Source organism: Phycodurus eques, chromosome 17 (assembly GCF_024500275.1).
Source record: "Phycodurus eques isolate BA_2022a chromosome 17, UOR_Pequ_1.1, whole genome shotgun sequence".
In the NCBI taxonomy this organism is placed as follows: Eukaryota; Metazoa; Chordata; class Actinopteri; order Syngnathiformes; family Syngnathidae; genus Phycodurus; species Phycodurus eques.
This window is the reverse complement of record NC_084541.1, coordinates 18,123,417-18,141,890: the sequence shown is the minus strand read 5'-3', so window position 1 is coordinate 18,141,890 and position 18,474 is coordinate 18,123,417. Positions and strand designations below refer to the sequence as shown.

Sequence of the window (18,474 nt, the reverse complement as noted above, 5' to 3'; positions counted from 1 at the left end):
TACGTCACATTACGGCATCTGTCTTTTCTAAAAGTTACGCTAGATGGAGACATTTTACACTAAGAGTAGCTCATCTGTTTTTCGAAAATTCCATAACATGCACCTGTTTTATTTACTCCCTTTACTTTGTTTTCTTATTTTCTCCATACTATATTGAATATGACATTTTATTAATTATTGTGTTCATTATAATTTTTTATTTATGGAATTATATTATTTTTGCAGATAGTAAATTGAGTTTCTTATTCTCTCTAGATATACAATTTTTGTAAACATTTTTTTTTCTTATTTCATTTGACCTCATTTCAGTTTTGCTACTTCACATATTTATACTGTAATTCAAGATCTTAATAGTGGACGTCAGGGGATTACTGATTGAAAAGCAGCCACCATTTTGTGTGAAATATTTATTTAAAGGTCATAAAAGTGTTAGGATGTTACATATGTACAAGAATGTACAGCAATGACAAAAATATTTTTTTAAACAAAAGAACAACAACAATAAACAAAAACGATAACAACGTCTGAAGGAGTCTAAAGGAGAATATATCAGTTACGTGAACGTGTTAAATATTAATTTATATTATTTTCGATTTTTCAAAATAAAATAATATCATAAAAAAAGCATGACAAGTCAGGAGCTTGTGGAGCTAAATGGGCGTGGTGGCGTTGGCCCACTCGGGGAAGGAGTCCAGCGAGAACAAGACGCGGCCCCAAGTGTTGATGGCCACGCTGATGCACGCGATGCCGATGATGTTCATCACCACTCCGGTTTTTGCCTGCAGGGGGCGCACAGGAGGAGTGGTGGTTACGAGCATATGGGGCTAACAATTAGCATGCGGCTATTCTTCATGTTTATCAGTATGTTTGCCAGTGTTGTAGGAAAAAAGTTGTCTTTTTTTAAAAGTCGTACTCTTATAAGAATAGTAAGAACAATATTTGTTTGAGTAAAAAGGTGTGACTTTTTAAAGAAAAAAATATATATATATGTATTTCTTTGAGAAAACAAACAAAAGCGTAATCTGGCAAGAATAAAGGTAGAATTTTGAGGGTGCTAAAGTAGTATTTTGCCCAGAAACTAAGTCGTATTTTTGCGTACAAGAATAATATGTTTTTCCTGAAGTTTTATTAATTAATTAGTTAATTTTCCAGAAAAAAAAATCCCAATTTTGCCCAAAATTTAGTCATATTTATTTTAGGTTTTTTTTCATTTTTAGGTGAGAAACAAGTCAATTTTATGAGGAAAATGTCGCAGTTTTTCTACTTATTCTATTTCTGAGACAGAAAGTTATATATTTTGGAGAAAATAAGTCATAATCTTACAAGCATAAAATCAAATCATTTTTTGGGGAAGTCAATTTTGTCTAAAAACCAAGCCATATTTTTGGGGTACTAGAATAATACATTTTCTCCCTCTTTTTAGTAACATGTTTAACAGTGTGGATAACATTTAGCATGTGTCCAATGTTATAAGTTTACAAACTCTTTTGCAAAGTGTGACTAACAAGTTGCATGTGGCTCATCTTAATGTTTATCAGTAAGTTTGCCAGTGTGGCTTATAAATTAGCATGTGGATAATTTTATAAATTTACAAGACCGTTCACAAAGTGTAGCTTACAATTAGCATATGGCTAATGTTAATGTTTAATGGTATGTTTACCAGTGTAGCTAACATTAGCTTGTGGCTAATGTTATAGGTTTGACTGCATGCTTATCATTGTGGCTAATTGTACATATTTATTTGCCAGTTTGACTATCATTACATGTGTTGTAATTATTATTATTATTATTATTATTATGTTAACAGTCTATGTTTATTAGCGTGTGGCTGTGCCATATCTTTATCTCAGCATGGTATATCATTAGCATAGCAGACTCGCCATGTCAGCCACTTTGAGGTAGCCCGAGGAGAAGACGATGGCGTTGGGGGGCGTGGCCACGGGCAGCATGAAGGCGAAGGAGGCGCTCAGGGTGCACGGGATCATCACATACAAAGGATTCACGCTGATGGACTGGGACTGTGTACACACAACAACAACAACAACAACAACAACAGAAGAAGGATGAGTGGTTACCATAGATGTACAGTATATACATTACATGTATACACAGCAACATATAAAACTTTTAATCTGATGATCATAAGAAAAAAGAGCGACCGAAGGTTTTTGCAAGAGAAGTTCTAGTCCCAAGAGAAGGGGCTAGTCCTGAGAGAAGATTCTAGTCCCAAAGGAGAAGCTAGAAGTCCCGAGAGAAGGCTGTAGGTCAGAAAGTAAGACTTGGTCCTAAGAGCTGGTTCTAGTCGCGAGAGAATGTTCTCGTACAGAGGGATAGTTCTTGTCCCGAGAGACGGTACGGGTCCTGAGAGAAGGTTCTAGTCTGGTGGGAAGGAGCTACTTCCCACAGGAGATTCTAGCCTGGAGAGAAGGTTACTGTCTCACGAGAAGGTACTCGTCCTGAGAAAGGGTTCTAGTACAGAGGGAAGATTTTATTCCCAGAGGAGGTTCTAGTTTCGAGAGAAGGCACTAGTCACGAGTGAAGGTTGTAGTCCCAAAAGAAGGTTGTAGTCCAGATAGTCGCTAGGGAAGGGACTAGTCCTGAGAGAAAGTACTAGAAGAAGAACAGTCTAGTCCCAACGGAAGGTTCTAGTACTGAGAGAAGGTAATAGTCCCAAGACAAGGGTTCGAGTCTCAGGAGAAGGTTTTTGTCACAAGAGACCGTCTTACTCCCCGGAGAAGTCATTAGTGGTTACCATTGAGGCCAGTATAGGCAGCAGTAGCGTTGCCGTGGCGACATTGCTGGCACACTCCGTGAAGGTGGCGGTGAGAAGGCACAGAACCACGGTGATGGCCCACGGCGGGATGGAATGAAGCGGCGTCATCTGGGAGCCCAACCAGCGCGACAGGCCCGACTCCTGAACGACACACCAATCGAATCGATACCGACTCCCGAATTACCATTTAGAGATAACCAATACTCGCTAGCCCCCACTTCCTGTCTGACCCACTTCCTGTCTGGCCCACTTCCTGTCTGACCCGCTTCCCGCTCACCTCGCTGCCTTTGGCCAGCGCAAATCCTCCGCCCAGCAGCAGCACGATGTTCCAGGGAATCTTTGCCTGCGCCACCTTCCACGTCAACAAAGGAAGGGCGGGGCCTCGGGACACCTGCGCATCTGATTGGACCAAAATAAAATGTTTCGCCACACCACCAAGTATTCGGGAACCACACATGAGGAAAAACATAATTATAATTCCAGAATGAAGTTCTATTCTATAGTCGTGTTTTTCTTTAGAATTTTTTAAAAAAATCTTAAACGGGTGTTGAAGTTTAAAGAAAAAAGTTTTTTATTTTTGAGAAAAAGTCCTAATCCGAGGCTTAAAAAGTATTTTTTTGTTGTTCTTTGAGGAAAAAAGTATCAATATTTTTAGAATTTTTTTGACAAAATAAGTCATATTTGTTTGTTGACAATAATATATATTTCAAAGAAAAAAGTTGTATATTTTTTAGTTCCAGTATCACAAAAACTAAAGTTGTATTTTAAAAAATAGATTTTGAGACAGAAATTACATTTTCTCAGAAAAAAACGTGTATATTTGTGAGAAAAAAAGTTTATTTTTGAAGAAAAAAAAAAAAAAGTATTTTATTGACAAAAAACATTTCATATTTCGACAAAAATGTGTGCGTGTGTGTCGCTGACCTGGGTCCGAGTTGGGCCTCCAGCAGCAGAGGTATTTGGGGGGCTGGGACGGCAGAACGAACAGCAAGAGCGCCACCATCAGGGCGACAGTGGCGTCGGTGACGAACCTGCAGATTGCGTGCCTTTCACTCTCAGGCTAAATCTCATTTGTTGATGTGCGAGCTCCTCCATCCTCCATCCTCAACGTGAGCGGAGATCGTCCGAGGAGCGAGGAAGCAGGGCCAAATTTCGGACAAACGAGACATTCCGTCCTCCGTGCCGTCGTCCCTGAACCGAGCCGCCTGCATCCTCGCTTCTCGATGCGCATTTAAGACGATTGATATCCTCGATGATATGGCAACTTGTGGGTCTACGTAGTTGGTTTCACTCCAAACTCAACGCTTGAAAATGTAGTTTTTGTTTTTCAACCAGCTTACATCATTTATTAATTTTGGTACAAAGGTGCAATTTGATGTAATATTGTTTCTTTTCTGAAAAAGACATTTAATAGCTTACTGCACTCCAATTGAGCCAATGGATGAAGTAATTTTGATTGGAAGACGTGGAAGCTCTCTCTGCTTTAGAAAGATTGAACAACTGTATTAGAGATTTGACAACAAAAAGGTGGTACTGAGAATATATAAAACGTTTGTTTTCGAGGTTGTTTTCCAACGTTCGCATTGCGCAAGCCAACTGGAATTTTGAGGGTTAGAACAAATAAATAAAAAAAATGCCGTGACATAGAGGCTGCTGTTGTTTTTGGCTAAGGGACAAAGAAGGTCATGTTCACTTCCTGTCGCAGCACTTCGCAAATATTGAAACGACGCACACGCTCACCGTGTGGCTGCTCTTTGGCATTTACGCAAAGTGCAGGTGAAAGGTCATCGGACATGACCTGGCAGCGACTCCATGAATGAACAAGAATGGCTGTGGCTTCCACTTTTCCCTTTAGTCTTGACAGATTGACAGATAGTACCGTCCCTGCAGGAGGATTAGGGTGTGTGTGTGTGTGTGTGTGTGTGTGTGTATATATATATATATATATATATATATATATATATATATATATGGGCAAGGTGGACTCACTCTGCTTCGGCGTTGAAGACTCGCGAGGCCCAGCCGTCCACGAAGCGCGGCTCTCGCGTGAACCACAGCGCCACCATGAGGAGGAAGAGCGCCATCACGCTGGCCTCGCCGTAGGTCATGGGACCCAGGCGGCGGTGCTCCTCGCCGATCACGGCGCGCGCCGCTCGCTCCTTCGCCGCCTGCCCCGCACCACAGGACCACGCCCCTCGCAGGCTGATAATCAAACGGCGCACGAGTATAGATGTAGTAAAGATAGCTAGGTGGTATTACAGATGTAGTTCACATAGATAGGAGGGAGTATAGATAGATGGATTCAAGATAGATAAGAGGTAGTATAGATGTAGTCAAGATAAATCGGAAGTAGTCCAGATGTAGTAGACATTGTATACAGCAGATCTAGTATACATAGAAAGGAGTTAGTATAGATGTATTCAAGATAGATAGGAGGTAGTATAGATGAATTACAGCTTGATATGAAGTAGTATAGATGTAGTACATATCGAGATAAGCTAATATTGCTGTATTAGAGAGAGATATGATGTTGTACAAATGTAGTAAATATGGATAGCCGATATTACAGATAGTTATGATGTAGCATAGAAGCATTCCCCATAGGTAGGATGTAGAATATTTGAAATACAGATACATATGAGCTAGCAGTAGACAGGAGGAGATATAGATATAGTATACACAGATAACAGGTTGTATAGATGTAGAACAGATAGATCGATAGCTGGTAGTATAGATGTCTAAGAGGCAGATAGGATTTAGTCAAGATGTAACAGAGGTAGAGAGAAGGTTGTATGGACGTAGTAGACATAGATAGGAGGTAGAACAGATACATACATAGGAAGTAACATAGATGTACTAGAGATAGAGCTATAATAGACGTAGGTACTCCCCAATTTGTACCCCGATTTTGTTGTTATCCCAATTTCATTGTACACTGCGCAATGACACAGATCGGAAGTAGATAAATTGGATGTAGTAATATAGATGTAGTAGCCATAGATAGGATGCAGCGCATTCAGGGCTGACCTGCGTCCTATGAAGACCTGCTGCAGCAAGATCCAGGCCATCATGAGCATTATCATCATGGTAGGGAAGGCGAAGGCGAACCAGGACGCCGAGTTGATGACGCCGCCGCTCTGGGGGAACAGCCTGCGGGAGAGACGGCGGGCGCACACGATAAGAGCTCCGCCTTGGTTAGCACGTTAGCCGGCCGCGGCGCGCTCACTGGCTCATCTGGCCCAGCAGAACCAGGTTGGGTCCGGTTCCCGTCAGCGTGGCGATGCCGCCGATGCTGGCTGCGTAACACACACTCAGCAGCAGGCCTTTGCTCAAGCGCTTGCGCTCTTCGTCCACGGCGTCGGCCTCCTCCATCTCCAACACGCACATCACGCTCGATGCGCTCGCTGAGGGCATACGTTGCAAAAGTACTCACACCCTGTAGTGCAAGTACTGATTTGACTCCTGTACTTAAGTCAAAGTAAAAATAATAATTCCCCCCCCGAAAAATGCGCAGCTAGGCGAATTCGCAAATATTGAAACGTGAATTTGACCTCTGACCTTTCGACGCAGACGGAGGTTTGTCTTGTGGCGGCGGTTTGAGCGACGACATCATCGCGTCCTCGCTCGTTTCCGCTGTTACGTCGCCCTCTCCCGTTCTATCTTCAGACTCGCCTGCAGGAGAGAGAAGCCGTCAAAGAACAACTTCCTGTTTCCTGTTCTGCCCACCGTGCCCGTGACCCTCCAATCGGAGACCGTAAGCATTGGAAAAGTAAATAGATAAGATAGTCCAGGTGGAGTACACATAGATGGGAGGTAGTACAGATGCAGTACAGTTCAATAATAAATGGTATACAGAGTCACCGACTGACCGGTCCTTCCGGAAGCCTCCGCGTCAGGCACCCCCACCACCACGGCGCTCTGCTTTGCCGAGCCGGGGTCCCCGTCTTGACGTCCCTTCAGGCGTCCTTCCTCCGTGTCGTCGTGGCGATGCAGTTGATCCAGCACGGCGTGTACGATGGGGACCATCATGGCGGCCGTGGCCGTGTTGCTGATCCACATGGACAGGAAGGCCGTCACGCCCATGAAGCCCAGCATCAGCCTGGCACGGGACGCCGACACCAGAATCATCATGTGCGTCAGAACAAAAAAAAGGTCTTGGTTCACTATTGTGTGTTACTGTGTTCACTGAAGTTTTATGTTTTAAAAGTACTCGTAATATCGGTGAGTAAACAAGCGGCACTACTCGTACTGGTATCGGTCTGAAAAAAAGTGCTTTTGAATATCTCATTTGCTGTAATGCTTCGGTGCAGAAGGAAGCAGTCAGCCACGCAGGTAAGTGCAGTCAGATTCAGTTCTACCTATAAAATGCTTAGTCAGCACATTCTCTGATTTTAGTTCTTAAACCTTTGAGAGCGAGAGTTTAGGAAGATGATGTCGGCGCCATATTCTACCATGACCGGAAATGAGCAATTATTATTATTATTTTTGCATTTTAAATTAGCGATTGAACATGATTTTGTCACCGAGTGCATTTTCTGAACTCACAGTGCGGGCCTGACGCCGACCACCAGGAGAACTTTGAGTGCGATGCGCTTGTGAAGGTTCCAGTGCTCCACGGCCACCGCCACCATCAGCCCGCCCACAAACAACATGTTGCTGTCTCGCAGGTACTGCATGCACACCTAGCGCGACAGCCGCTTCATTCAATCCACATACTACTATATTCGGCACACTAGTAGAAGGACTGTGCCTTACCGGAAGCATGTTTTTCCACGACTGCCATTTCTGCGCACTAGTGGAGCCGCTGGAAGTTACTAGTATTATGAGTGACATGCTGTAACTTTCTAGGAGTTGACATTTAGCACGTCACTAGTAGTTCGAGAAGCATATCGAGTTTTTCTACTAGTGTGCAGAAATGTCATGCAGCTGTATAATGCAGTAGCAGTGGCGGTTCTATGGGGGGCCGGGGGCAGCGCTGGGCTTGCCCCCCCCCCCCCCCACACCCTCCACTCAAAAAAAAACCAAATAACAAATTAATTACCAGTTTGGCCACCCCGCTAAAATCAGGTTAGAACTGCCACCGGACAGTAGTGGAAAAACTTAGACATTGCCATTATACTAGTGCACCATAGTCGTTCTACCAGTACGCAGAATACGACTGTGAAGGGCAGTACGTGGAAAAATGTCACTTATAACATGTCGTCATTCTACTAATGCGCTGAAATGTCTTACTCATGAGTACAATTGCGTGTGTGTGTATGTGTGAATGCGTGCGTGCATACATCTTTGGACTGCATGATGCCGAGCACAGGAAACAAGATGGTTGGCAGCAGCGCCGTCACGGCCAGCGGCAGGACCTCCGTGCACCAGTACAGCGCCATCAGCAGGATCACGTACGCACACGCAGCCTCCTACACACACACACACACACACACACACACACACACAGATAGGATATGACATCATGTAACATAGATGTAGTTCACATAGATAGGAGTTAGTAGACGTAGTAGAGCTGGATAGGAGGTCAAGTAGTATAAATGTAGCACAGATAGATAGGACTTACTATACTGTCGATAGCAGTACACATAGATGGGAGGTGGTATAGATGTAGTACATGTAGATAGGAGGTAGTATAGCTGTAGTGCACATATAGGAGGTAGTCCAGATAAAGTGCACATACATGGGATGCTTTCAGGTGCTGTGTCAACACTTGAAGAGGAAAACAAAAAAGTGTTTGGATGGAAAATGTGACACTTGTTGGTTTAATCTCCAACTGAGAAAGTTTTCCCTCGTTTTTCGTGTTCTTTTGTTTTGTTTTCTTCTGTGATCACGTCAAGAAAAACGACTCAAAGCAAACATCAAGAGATCACACACGTACGTTAGAGATCGCATACTGCATGTCAAACTCAAGGATGTGGCAGAAAATGTGTTCCAAAATGTAAACTTGGAAGATAAAGTTCAATTGACCAGAAATACAGTCAAGATCAGAGATTCTGTAAGTGTGGAATGGAACGACTCAATGTCCAGGTACTGTTACGTTGTATTTGACGTTTTGTATTTGTCAAATCATCTCGCACCATTGAAATCCCCCCCGAAGAATCCCCCCAAATTTTTGTAAGAAGAAAATGGAAATCAATAACATATAATTCAATAGAATGTAAAGTATTAAACAGTGTTTGCCAAATATTGGGGTTCAATTTAATGGACGTGCTCCTTCTTCAGATGTGCGCGCGTTGGCCACCTGGGGGCAGTTTAATACAAATATATGGATACACGAAGATGGTCACAACAACACAGTAAGCTGCAGTGATATTAGTCATTATGCGCAAAGGATAAAGAATACTGTATATGCCTGTGAGTACTTTTACGTCTGTCTACATGTGTTGCTCCACCTTTTGTGTTCAAATATCCTTTGCTTCAAGGATAATAACACCGTGACGCCGACGCTATTCGTTAGTGGCGTTTTGCGTCGTCTGTTAGCATCTTGCTCAAAGCACTGTCGTAAGGCAAAGCTACAAGGTTGGTTAAAATACACGACGTGCAATTGTCTTTGGCAATAATCCAAACTGCTGCTTGTCGTAAAGCGAGTTGATCGGTGTTCATGTCAAAGGTCAGGTGCAGGTCAAAGCAAAAAAGCGGCCCCATATGTGCCGTGTTGGAAACGGGTTTGACGCCCTGCTAGATGTAAACGATGAAGATGAGGAGGAGGAGGAGCGTGAGAACGCATCAGCAAGGGCTGCTGGGAGGCCGGCAGTACCCACTGAGCGCAAACACCCCACTTTGGTTTCATTCGCCAGCACGTGCACACACACACGCACGCGCATGCACACGTGTGCGCACACGTGCACACGCTGGTGCCGCGGTGTCGGAGGGGAAGCACAATATTGATGAATGGAAAGGTCGCCACGGTGAGCCCTGAACTTGGACCCCGTGTGCTGGTCAATGACTGACAGCCGGGACAGTCTCCAGAAACGTTGAGAAATGAAAAGAATATACAATTCGTAAAACACGTTTAGAAATGAACATTTTAAATTCATGAAAGACATCCAAAAATAAAACAAAATTTATAAAGCACGTTCCGGATTGAAAATTAAAAATGTATAAAACATGTTATCATATGGGGGGGGGGTTATTATAATATATTTACAAATAAATACTGAAATTAATAAAACATATTTAGAAATGAACATTTAAATTCATAAAACACGGAAAACTTAAAATGATTTGAACACATTTAGAAACGAGACATAAAGCTAAATTAAACACATAAATAAAAGATGAATTCGAATTAGGAAAATATGTTAGAAATGAAAAATAACAACTTATATACCAATTATAACTAAAAAGAAAATAATAAAACAGGTTTAGAAATTGAACATTTAAATTTGTAAAACACATTCACGAAATATGATTATTATTAAATTAAAATGATTCTAAAACATTCAGTTAAAATTAATAAAACACCAATAAATGTACATTTCTAATTAGTAAAATATTAGTAGCTCAGTTAATAATGAAAAACTAACACTACTGAAATAATTATAAATACACACAGAATTAAAATGAATAAAACATGCTTAGAAAAGTTTGGAACCTTAACACATTAAAAATGCAAAATACAAATTACAACACGTGAATACATTTACAAACTAACAAAAAAATGATCAGAACCTGGTTAGAAAAAAGGGAAGATTGACAATAATTTTCCATTTTAATAAAAGAAATTGAATGCAAAATACAAATTAATAAAGCTTTTGTTCTCACACAAAAATTATAAAACTTGTCAAGAAATAAAACCAAATATTAAATAATAAAACTCATGAACAAATTATACATATATATATATATATATATATAATGAATTAACACAGAAATAAATGAACATTTAAAATCAATAGCACACTTTTCCTTGATCGAGCATGTCCAAGTCAAAGACCCCTCACCCAGACAATGTCATTCATTTGACTATGTTAACATTTCCGCTAAGGCAAAAAAACTGAAATTAGCATAACATCAAGTGATCGGTTGCCTTCGTTGTGAATTGTGACTTTCAAGGGGAAAAGAAAACAATCATGAGGAGGACGCAAAGAAGTCAACACACGTGTTCAAGCGAGGGTCGCGGTCGGGCTCTCACCTTGGTGCTGAGGGCGAGCGGCAGCAGGACCAACGGCCCAGACGCCAGGATGAAGACGCTCTTCACACGCCACACCACACGAAACATTCGCACTCGCAGCGGAAGGACCGCCATCGCTGACCGTGGCCAAGATGATGAAGACGAAGGTGACGGAGATGAAGATGCCAGAGACGATGCAGCCACGAACGGACGGACGGACCGACGGGAATCTACGGCTTCAAGCTTCTCTCTGCCTTGAACGCGCTCACCATTCACTCTAAATATTAACCTGACACACACACACACGCACACACACACGCACGCACACACACCCGGAGTAAAGAGAAAGAGGGAACGTTGAGCTGGTGGTCTTCCTCACTGATGAAGAGTGTTCAAAAACACTCAACGAATCTTTGAATGGATGATGGCTGGATGAATGAGTGAATGAAAATGATGGATGAATAAATGTGCAGTCAATGAAGGAATGACGGAGGAACGAACGTTGAGTGACTAGATGATCAGTGAATTCATGATAAAAGGAAGGATGAATGAGTTCCCTCCTGGAAGCCGTCACCTTATCGTGGCGGAGGGGTTTGTGTGTCAGGGTCACCCATGGCAAACAGGTCCTAGGTGAGGGACCAGACAAAGCACGGCTCAAAGACCCCTTATGATGACGACAAACTATGGACTCAGTTTTCCCTTGCCCGGACGTGGGTCACCGGGGCCTCGCTCTGGAGCAGGGCCTGGAGGTGGGGCTCGAAAGCGAGCGCCTGGTGTCCCATGGGGCCCGGCCGGGCCCGCAAGGGTAATGTGGGTCCCCATTCCCATGGACTCACCACCTGCGGGAGAGGCCGTAGGGGTCGGGTGCAGCGGGAGCTGGGCGGTGGCCGAAGGCGGGGACCTTGGCGATCCGATCCCCGGCTACAGAAGCCTGCTCTCGGGACGGGGAATGTCACCTCTCTGGCAGGGAAGGAGCCCGAGCTTGTGCGGGAGGTCGAGAAGTTCCGACTAGATATAGTATAGACTAGATAAGGAGTGCACCACCAACACTGTGTATAGTGGGGATGGGGCGCTGCTGACCTCGACTCGGGACGTTGTGAGTCGGTGGGGAGAATACTTCGAAGACCTCCTCAATTCCACCGACACGCCTTCCCATGAGGAAGCAGAGTCTGGGTTCTCTGAGGCGGGCTCTCCTATCTATGGGGTTGAGGTCACCGAGGTGGTTAAAAAGCTGCTTGGTGGCAAAGCCCCGGGGGTGGATGAGGTTCGCCCGGAGTTCCTCAAGGCTCTGGATTTTGTGGGGCTGTCGTGGTTGACACACCTCTGCAACATCGCGTGGACATCGGGGACAGTGCCTCTGGATTGGCAGACTGGGGTGGTGGGAGACCGGAGGATGTGTTCCAACTACAGGGGGCTCACACTCCTCAGCCTCCCTGGGAAGCCGTGGAACAGTGGACCAGAAAGAAAGAAAGAAAAAGAACATTCACATTCAGTAAAGGAATCAAGTTCTGATGTGAGTCTGCAGACACCCAGCGGACACTCCCAGTACAGGACAGTTTTGAGACCTAACATTGCAGTCACTGAAAAGTACGGAAAGTATTGAGACCCCCTTCAATTTTTCACTCTTTGTTACGTTGCAGCCATTTGCTAAAATCATTTAAGTTCATTTTTTTCCTCATTAATGTACACACAGCACCCCATGTTGAGAAAAAAAACGGAATTGTTGAAATCTTTGCAGATTTATTAAAAAAGAAAACCTGAAATATCACACCGCCATAAGTATTCAGACCCTTTGCTGTGACACTCGGGTGCCGTCCATTTCTTCTGATCAACCTTGAGATGGTTCTACACCTTCATTGGAGTCCAGCTGTGTTTGATTATACTGATTGGACTTGATTCGGAAAGCCACAAAACCTGTCTCTAGAAGACCTTACAGCTCACAGTGCTTGTCAGAGCAAATGAGAATCATGAATCATTCATATATACGCAGCAAGCAGCAGAGTGACGGCGAATGTTTGTGGTCGCCATTCCGACGTGGATTGTGGATCGGTCTCGGCTGCGCGTCCCCGATCGGGAGCGAGACGGCGAGGAGCGCGCGCCACGCTGTCACGCGCGGCGACGTGGAGTTCTGCGGCCTGTGAAGAGCGACGCTGCAGCTGCGAGGTGAGTGCGCGTCTGTCACTTCTTTCGTTCCACGTTTTTTTTTTTTTTTTTTTTTTTTTTTTTTGCGTGTTTACTTAACCAACTTGGGCACGTCGACCAACCGGAAGAGCCAAACACGCAAACCAAGTCCAACTGCGTACACTTTTTGATGTTTTGTCGGGGGGGGGGGGCGTGACGTAGGCAAAAAAAAAAAAAAAAAGTAATCAGAAAATGTAATACTCAAGTAAAGTACAGCGACAACACCTGTGAAATCGACTAAAGTACAGTAACTGAGTATTTGTACTTTTACTTGCTTTGCTACTTTTTGCAGGGGGTGCGTATGTGCAACGTGCACTTTGACCCCTTTGGCAGCATTCTGCTGACCAAGTCGCATGACCCGAGGGGCACACAAGCAGGTTTTTAATTCAGGCCTTCACTTTGAAATCGCCCACTTTTGTTCCCTAATCTAAATGCAAAAGCGTGTGTGTCAAGGTTGTTACAGATAACAAAAACCAGACTGAAAAAAAAAAAAATATATATATATATATATATATTTTTATCTGGGGTACAAATTTAAACAAGGGTGATGAAAACTTATTTAAAAGGAAGCATTTAAAAGAATGAAAACTAACCAAGCTGCTGTAAAACTAATTGAAACTTTCTAAATTTGAAAAAGATGTAAAAATGAAATAGGCAAACTAATTAATAATCCCAAAACTACTCTAATTTGTGTATGTGTGTGTGTGTGTGTGTGTTGCAGGATGAAGTGGACAACATCCCTTCTGCTTTTGGGCCTGGTGGTCTTGGTCGTGGTTCAGGTATCGTCTACATGGTGAATTGATGTGATGATGAAAGCATTTCATGACAAATATTACATTTAAGACAAAAAAAAAATAGCCGTCTTTGGAATCATTCACTCAGCAATAAAATTGGGTCTGAGGGTGGTTCTTAGGGCATCTTTGGGATGTCTGCAGGGTGGTTCTCCAGGGTACATTTAGGGTGGGTCTTGGGGTGTCTCCAGGTTGTCATTAGAGTCGGTCTTATGGTTTCTCCGGGTTGAGCCTTAGGGCGTCTTAAGGGTGTCTATAGGGTGATTCTTAAGGGGGTCTTCAGGAAATATTTAGGGTGGGTCTTGGGGTGTGTGTCCATGGTGTCTTTACGGTGGTTCTTAAGGTGTCTGCTGAGTTTCTTTGGGGTGGTTCACAGGGTCTATCCAGGGTATCTTTAAGGTGGGTCTTTGTGTGTTTCTAGGGTATCGTTACGGTGTGACTAGTGTTGTTCACTACTTTTTAAGATGCATTGAGGGATACAGTAAGGGCACTGTATATTTGATAACCTTGACTCACCACACATTCAAACAGAACTACAAAATGGTCAAATCACTATATAGGCCACTATATAATAGAAAGGGAGTGATTCCCAACACAGTTCATATTTTCTGATTCGACGGTTACCCCCTCATCCCTTCTGCGTGTTAGCGTGACGGTTGTCTCCGAATACGACACAGGCACAGACAGAGGACGAGCCGGCGGGCAGCGAGGATGAACAAGCGGAACATGTGGAGCTCTTCACTACACCCACCACCAAGATGGCCGCCGCCACCTCGGACTTTGGATACAACCTTTTCCGTGCGCTGGCATCCCACCGGAGCAATGCCGATGCTAACGTCTTCCTTGCGCCCATCAGCGTCTCTGCAGTCCTCACCCAGCTGGCCATGGGTGAGCACACAGGATTAAATATAAACCTGACACAGTGACTCCAGTGTGCCTTTATTCTGGGTTTTAGGGTGTTTCCAGGTTGGCTCTCAGGTTGTATCAAGGGTGTCTCTAAGATGAATTTAGGGTGGGTCTTGGGGTGTCTCCAGGACGTCTTTAGAGTGGGTCTTGAGGTGCCTCACGGGCGTCTTGAGGGTGGATCTTGGGGTGTATTCTAGGTGTTTTTAGAGTGGATCTTGGGTTGTCTCCAGGATGTCTTTAGGGCATTTTCAGTGTGTCTCTATGCTGCATTTAGGATGGCTCTTTGGGTGTCTCCAGGATGGGTCTTAGGGTGGGTCTTACGTTGTCTTTAAGGGTGACTTAAGGGTGTGTTTTGGGTGTCTTTAGGGTAAGGGGACTTTGTCCTTGTAGTGGGAGTCAACAAAATGACCAACTAGCAAGCTGGGCTCACAGAATTGTTTCCACAGGCGCTTCTGAGCATGCCCAGAGGCAGCTCTTCCGGGCCTTGAGGTACCACACCCTGCAGGACCCTCAGCTCCACAACACTCTGAGGGATCTACTGACCTCCATCAAGACGGGTCACAAAGGACTGAGCGCCGCTGCCCGCATCTACCTGGCCAGACGTCAGTCCTCATAACCTCGACTACATCAAATGTACTTGTTTTGACACCACATTTCCCATGATGCAATGCAACTTTTTCTCTCAGGTTTACGCCTCAAGCAGGATTTTTTCACAGTGGTGGAGCAGCAATATGGCATTCGACCTAAAGCCCTGCAGGGTGGATCTCGCGACACCAATGACATCAATGTCTGGGTCGCCACAGAGACGGGCAACAAAGTGCAGCGCCTCCTGGCCAAGCCCTTGCCCCGAAAACCTGGAGTCAACGCTGTGGCTGGCGCCTACTTTAAAGGTAAAAGTAACAACGATGACAACATTGATACAGTATCATCAATGACAATAACAACAACAAAGACGATCAATGGAAACGGTGATAAGAACAAAGACTACAATATCAACAACAATAAGACAATAATGATAACATTAATGACAACATCAACAGTAACAGTAAGAAAAACGCAAACGTTAATGATGACAACAATGACTAGAGCAACAAACACAATAAGACTAGGACAAGTATAATGACAACGATGACATCGACAATGACAATAGGGAGACCGACAATAAGACAACATTAATAACAATGACAACAACAACGACAGTAATGAGAACCACAATGACATCATCATCAACAACAACAACAACAAGGAAGTGTGGTCACCAAACAGGGAAGTGGGTGACAGCGTTCCAACCTCAGTCGCTGCAGAACTTCCAACAAGAGGGCAAAGCGCCCGTCCGGGTTCCCATGTTGGAACAGAACAACTACCCCATCAAGATGGGCATGGACTCTGACCTGAGCTGCACGGTGCGTGGGGATGGGGGAAGTGTCAATTTGAGTGATGTCACGTGGCCACGCTCACCAACCTCCCTTTATGTTCCTCTCCCAGATCGCACAGATCCTCCTGGAGAACCAGGTGAGCATGTTCGTGTTCCTTCCTCAAGAAGTTACGTCCAACCTGACCGCACTGGAGGACACGCTGACCGCAGAGTTCGTGCAAGACTTGAGCAGCACACTACACGCGACACACGTCACCCTCACCATGCCCGTCCTCAAGTTCAGCTACGCCACAGACCTCATGACGCTGCTCCCTGACGTGGGTGAGTCCTGGGTGTCTTTAAGGTGGATCTTAGGGTGTATTTAGGGTGCCTGTTTGGGTGTTTCTATGGTGCATTTCGGGTGGATTTCCAGGGTAAATCTAGGGTGTCTCTAGGCTGCATTTAGGGTTGGGTTATCTAAAGGGTGTTTTTAGGCTGGAGGTTAGTGTGCCTCCAGGATGTATTTAGGGCCGCTTTGCAGGCTGTCTGTAGGGTGGGTCTCAGGGAGTCATTAAGCTGCATTTAGGGTGGTTCCTAGGGTGTCTCCAGGCTGCATATACAGTTGGTTTTAGGGTTTCTTCGCGGTAGATCTTAGGGTGTCTTCACTGTTTATTTAGAGTGGTTCTCAGGGGGTCTCTATGCTGCAGTTAAGGTGGATCTTAATGTGTGTATCCAGACTGTCTTCAGAGTGTCTCTAGGCTGCATTTAGAGTGGTTCCTCGGGTGTCTCAAGGGTTTCTTAGGGTGGCTCTTAATGGCTCCAGGGTGTTTTTAGGCACGGTTTGCAGTGTTTTTCGGTTCGGTCTTAGGGTGTCTCTGGGCTTCATTTTGGGTGAGTCTTAGGTTGTCTCTCGGTTTCATTTAGAGTGGTTCCTAGGGTGTCTCAAGGGTTTCTTAGGGTGGCTCTTAATGGCTCGGTCTGCAGTGTTTTTCGGTTCGGTCTTAGGGTGTCTCTAGGCTTCATTCAGAGTGGATCTTAGTGTGTCTCAAGTGTGTCTTTAGGTTGGATGTTACTGTGTTTCCATGGTGTACTTGGAATCGGTCATCAGGGTATCTTTAGGGTTGGTCTCAGGGATTCGTTAGGCTGCATTTAGGATAGTTCTTAGGGTGTCTCCAGGATGTCTCTTGTTTGTATTTTTAATGGGTCTCAGGGTGTCTTTCGGGTGGATATTAGGTTGTATCCAGTGTTTATTTAGGGTCGAGCTCCAGGTTGTCTTTAGGGTTGTCTTTATGATGGGTCTCCAGTTTGTCTCTCGTCTGCATTTTGAATGGGTGTCGGGGTGTCTCATATGTGTCTTTAAGGTGGATGTGAGTCTGTCTCCAAGGTTTATTTAGGGTGGGTCTTCCCACCCTACATAGCTAGCTTCGGTTGTCTTTAGGGTGGATCTCATTAGGCTGCATTTACAGTAGAGTGAGTGTTAGGGTGTCCCTAAGCCGCAATCAGATACTATGGGTATTTTGAGGGGGTCTGAGGGTGTTTCCAGGGTATCATGAGGTAGGAGCTACAGAGGAGACCTTTGTGTCTTTAGCGTGAGTCTTAAAGGCTTTATCTCATTTGTTTCCCTGCAGCCTTCTCTGTTCTCGCTCCTCTGTTTACGTTTTCTCCTCCCACCAGGGGTTTTATACGCGACGGTCTTGATTTTAGCTAGTGATTGGAACCTCCTTAATGGTTGTTCCTTGTGCTTTGATGCACATTTAAGACAATATAAATCCTCCCTAACATGGCGATGTTAGAACAATGTCTGGTTGCGGTCGAAGCATCGAGGAGCTAGAACATTGCCATTAAGTGAAATGAGATCCTCCCTAAGTTGTCTACTCAGTCTGGTCTCCCCCCCTCCCTTCAGGGCTCACCGATTGGCTGGCTAACCAGGACTTGGAGAAGATCGCGGCGCAGCCCGCCAGGCTGGTCACCATCAATCACAAGGTCGTCATGGAGACGGGGGCCGAGGGCGACCAATCGGCGCCCGCCACCTCCGCCACCAGTCACCTGACCTACCGCGTGGACCGCCCCTTCCTCTTCCTCATTCGCGACGAAGCCTCGGGGGCCCTGCTCTTCATCGGCAGAGTGATCAAGCCCAAAGACCTGACAGTCTAACACGCACACGCGCGCACACACACACACACACACTCTTAGCAGGTCCTAGGAGGGCAATGAGGATGAAAGGTGATTTTTAAGCCAAAAGATTTTTTAACAGAAACATTGTCAATTGCGTCACAGTTATTATATTTGTGTGACGTGACAAAATAAACATAACAATGAAACAAAACGTTTGTTTGCGTCAACTTTTCACATC

The 18,474-nt window shown here is 44.6% G+C and overlaps 2 protein-coding genes across 4 annotated transcripts; one reads left to right on the top strand and one right to left on the bottom strand.

The window, feature by feature from the left end:
* Positions 1 to 629: 629 nt before the first annotated feature.
* On the bottom strand, positions 630 to 8,169 carry LOC133415870 (Na(+)/citrate cotransporter-like). Of its 3 annotated transcripts, none has more exons than XM_061702389.1 (11): positions 8,056 to 8,169; positions 7,319 to 7,455; positions 6,635 to 6,872; positions 6,000 to 6,145; positions 5,801 to 5,923; positions 4,763 to 4,975; positions 3,671 to 3,804; positions 3,051 to 3,154; positions 2,753 to 2,914; positions 1,881 to 2,018; positions 630 to 779 (listed from the first exon to the last, which is right to left on the bottom strand). In XM_061702389.1, exons 1-11 carry the CDS (start codon positions 8,152 to 8,154, stop codon positions 651 to 653), a joined length of 1,623 nt encoding a protein of 540 aa, XP_061558373.1. In that variant the 5' UTR covers positions 8,155 to 8,169; the 3' UTR covers positions 630 to 650. The 3 variants fall into 3 exon arrangements, with proteins under 3 accessions (XP_061558373.1, XP_061558375.1, XP_061558374.1); XM_061702391.1 differs by having other exon boundaries at positions 6,000 to 6,139; positions 6,665 to 6,872; XM_061702390.1 differs by having other exon boundaries at positions 6,000 to 6,201; positions 6,691 to 6,872.
* Positions 8,170 to 12,928: 4,759 nt separating this feature from the next.
* Positions 12,929 to 18,462, top strand: serpinf1 (serpin peptidase inhibitor, clade F (alpha-2 antiplasmin, pigment epithelium derived factor), member 1). Its single transcript, XM_061702459.1, has 8 exons — positions 12,929 to 13,052; positions 13,792 to 13,849; positions 14,539 to 14,749; positions 15,214 to 15,369; positions 15,454 to 15,657; positions 16,034 to 16,170; positions 16,253 to 16,463; positions 18,025 to 18,462. Exons 2-8 carry the CDS (start codon positions 13,793 to 13,795, stop codon positions 18,273 to 18,275), a joined length of 1,227 nt encoding a protein of 408 aa, XP_061558443.1. The 5' UTR covers positions 12,929 to 13,052; position 13,792; the 3' UTR covers positions 18,276 to 18,462.
* The last annotated feature ends 12 nt before the right edge of the window (positions 18,463 to 18,474 follow it).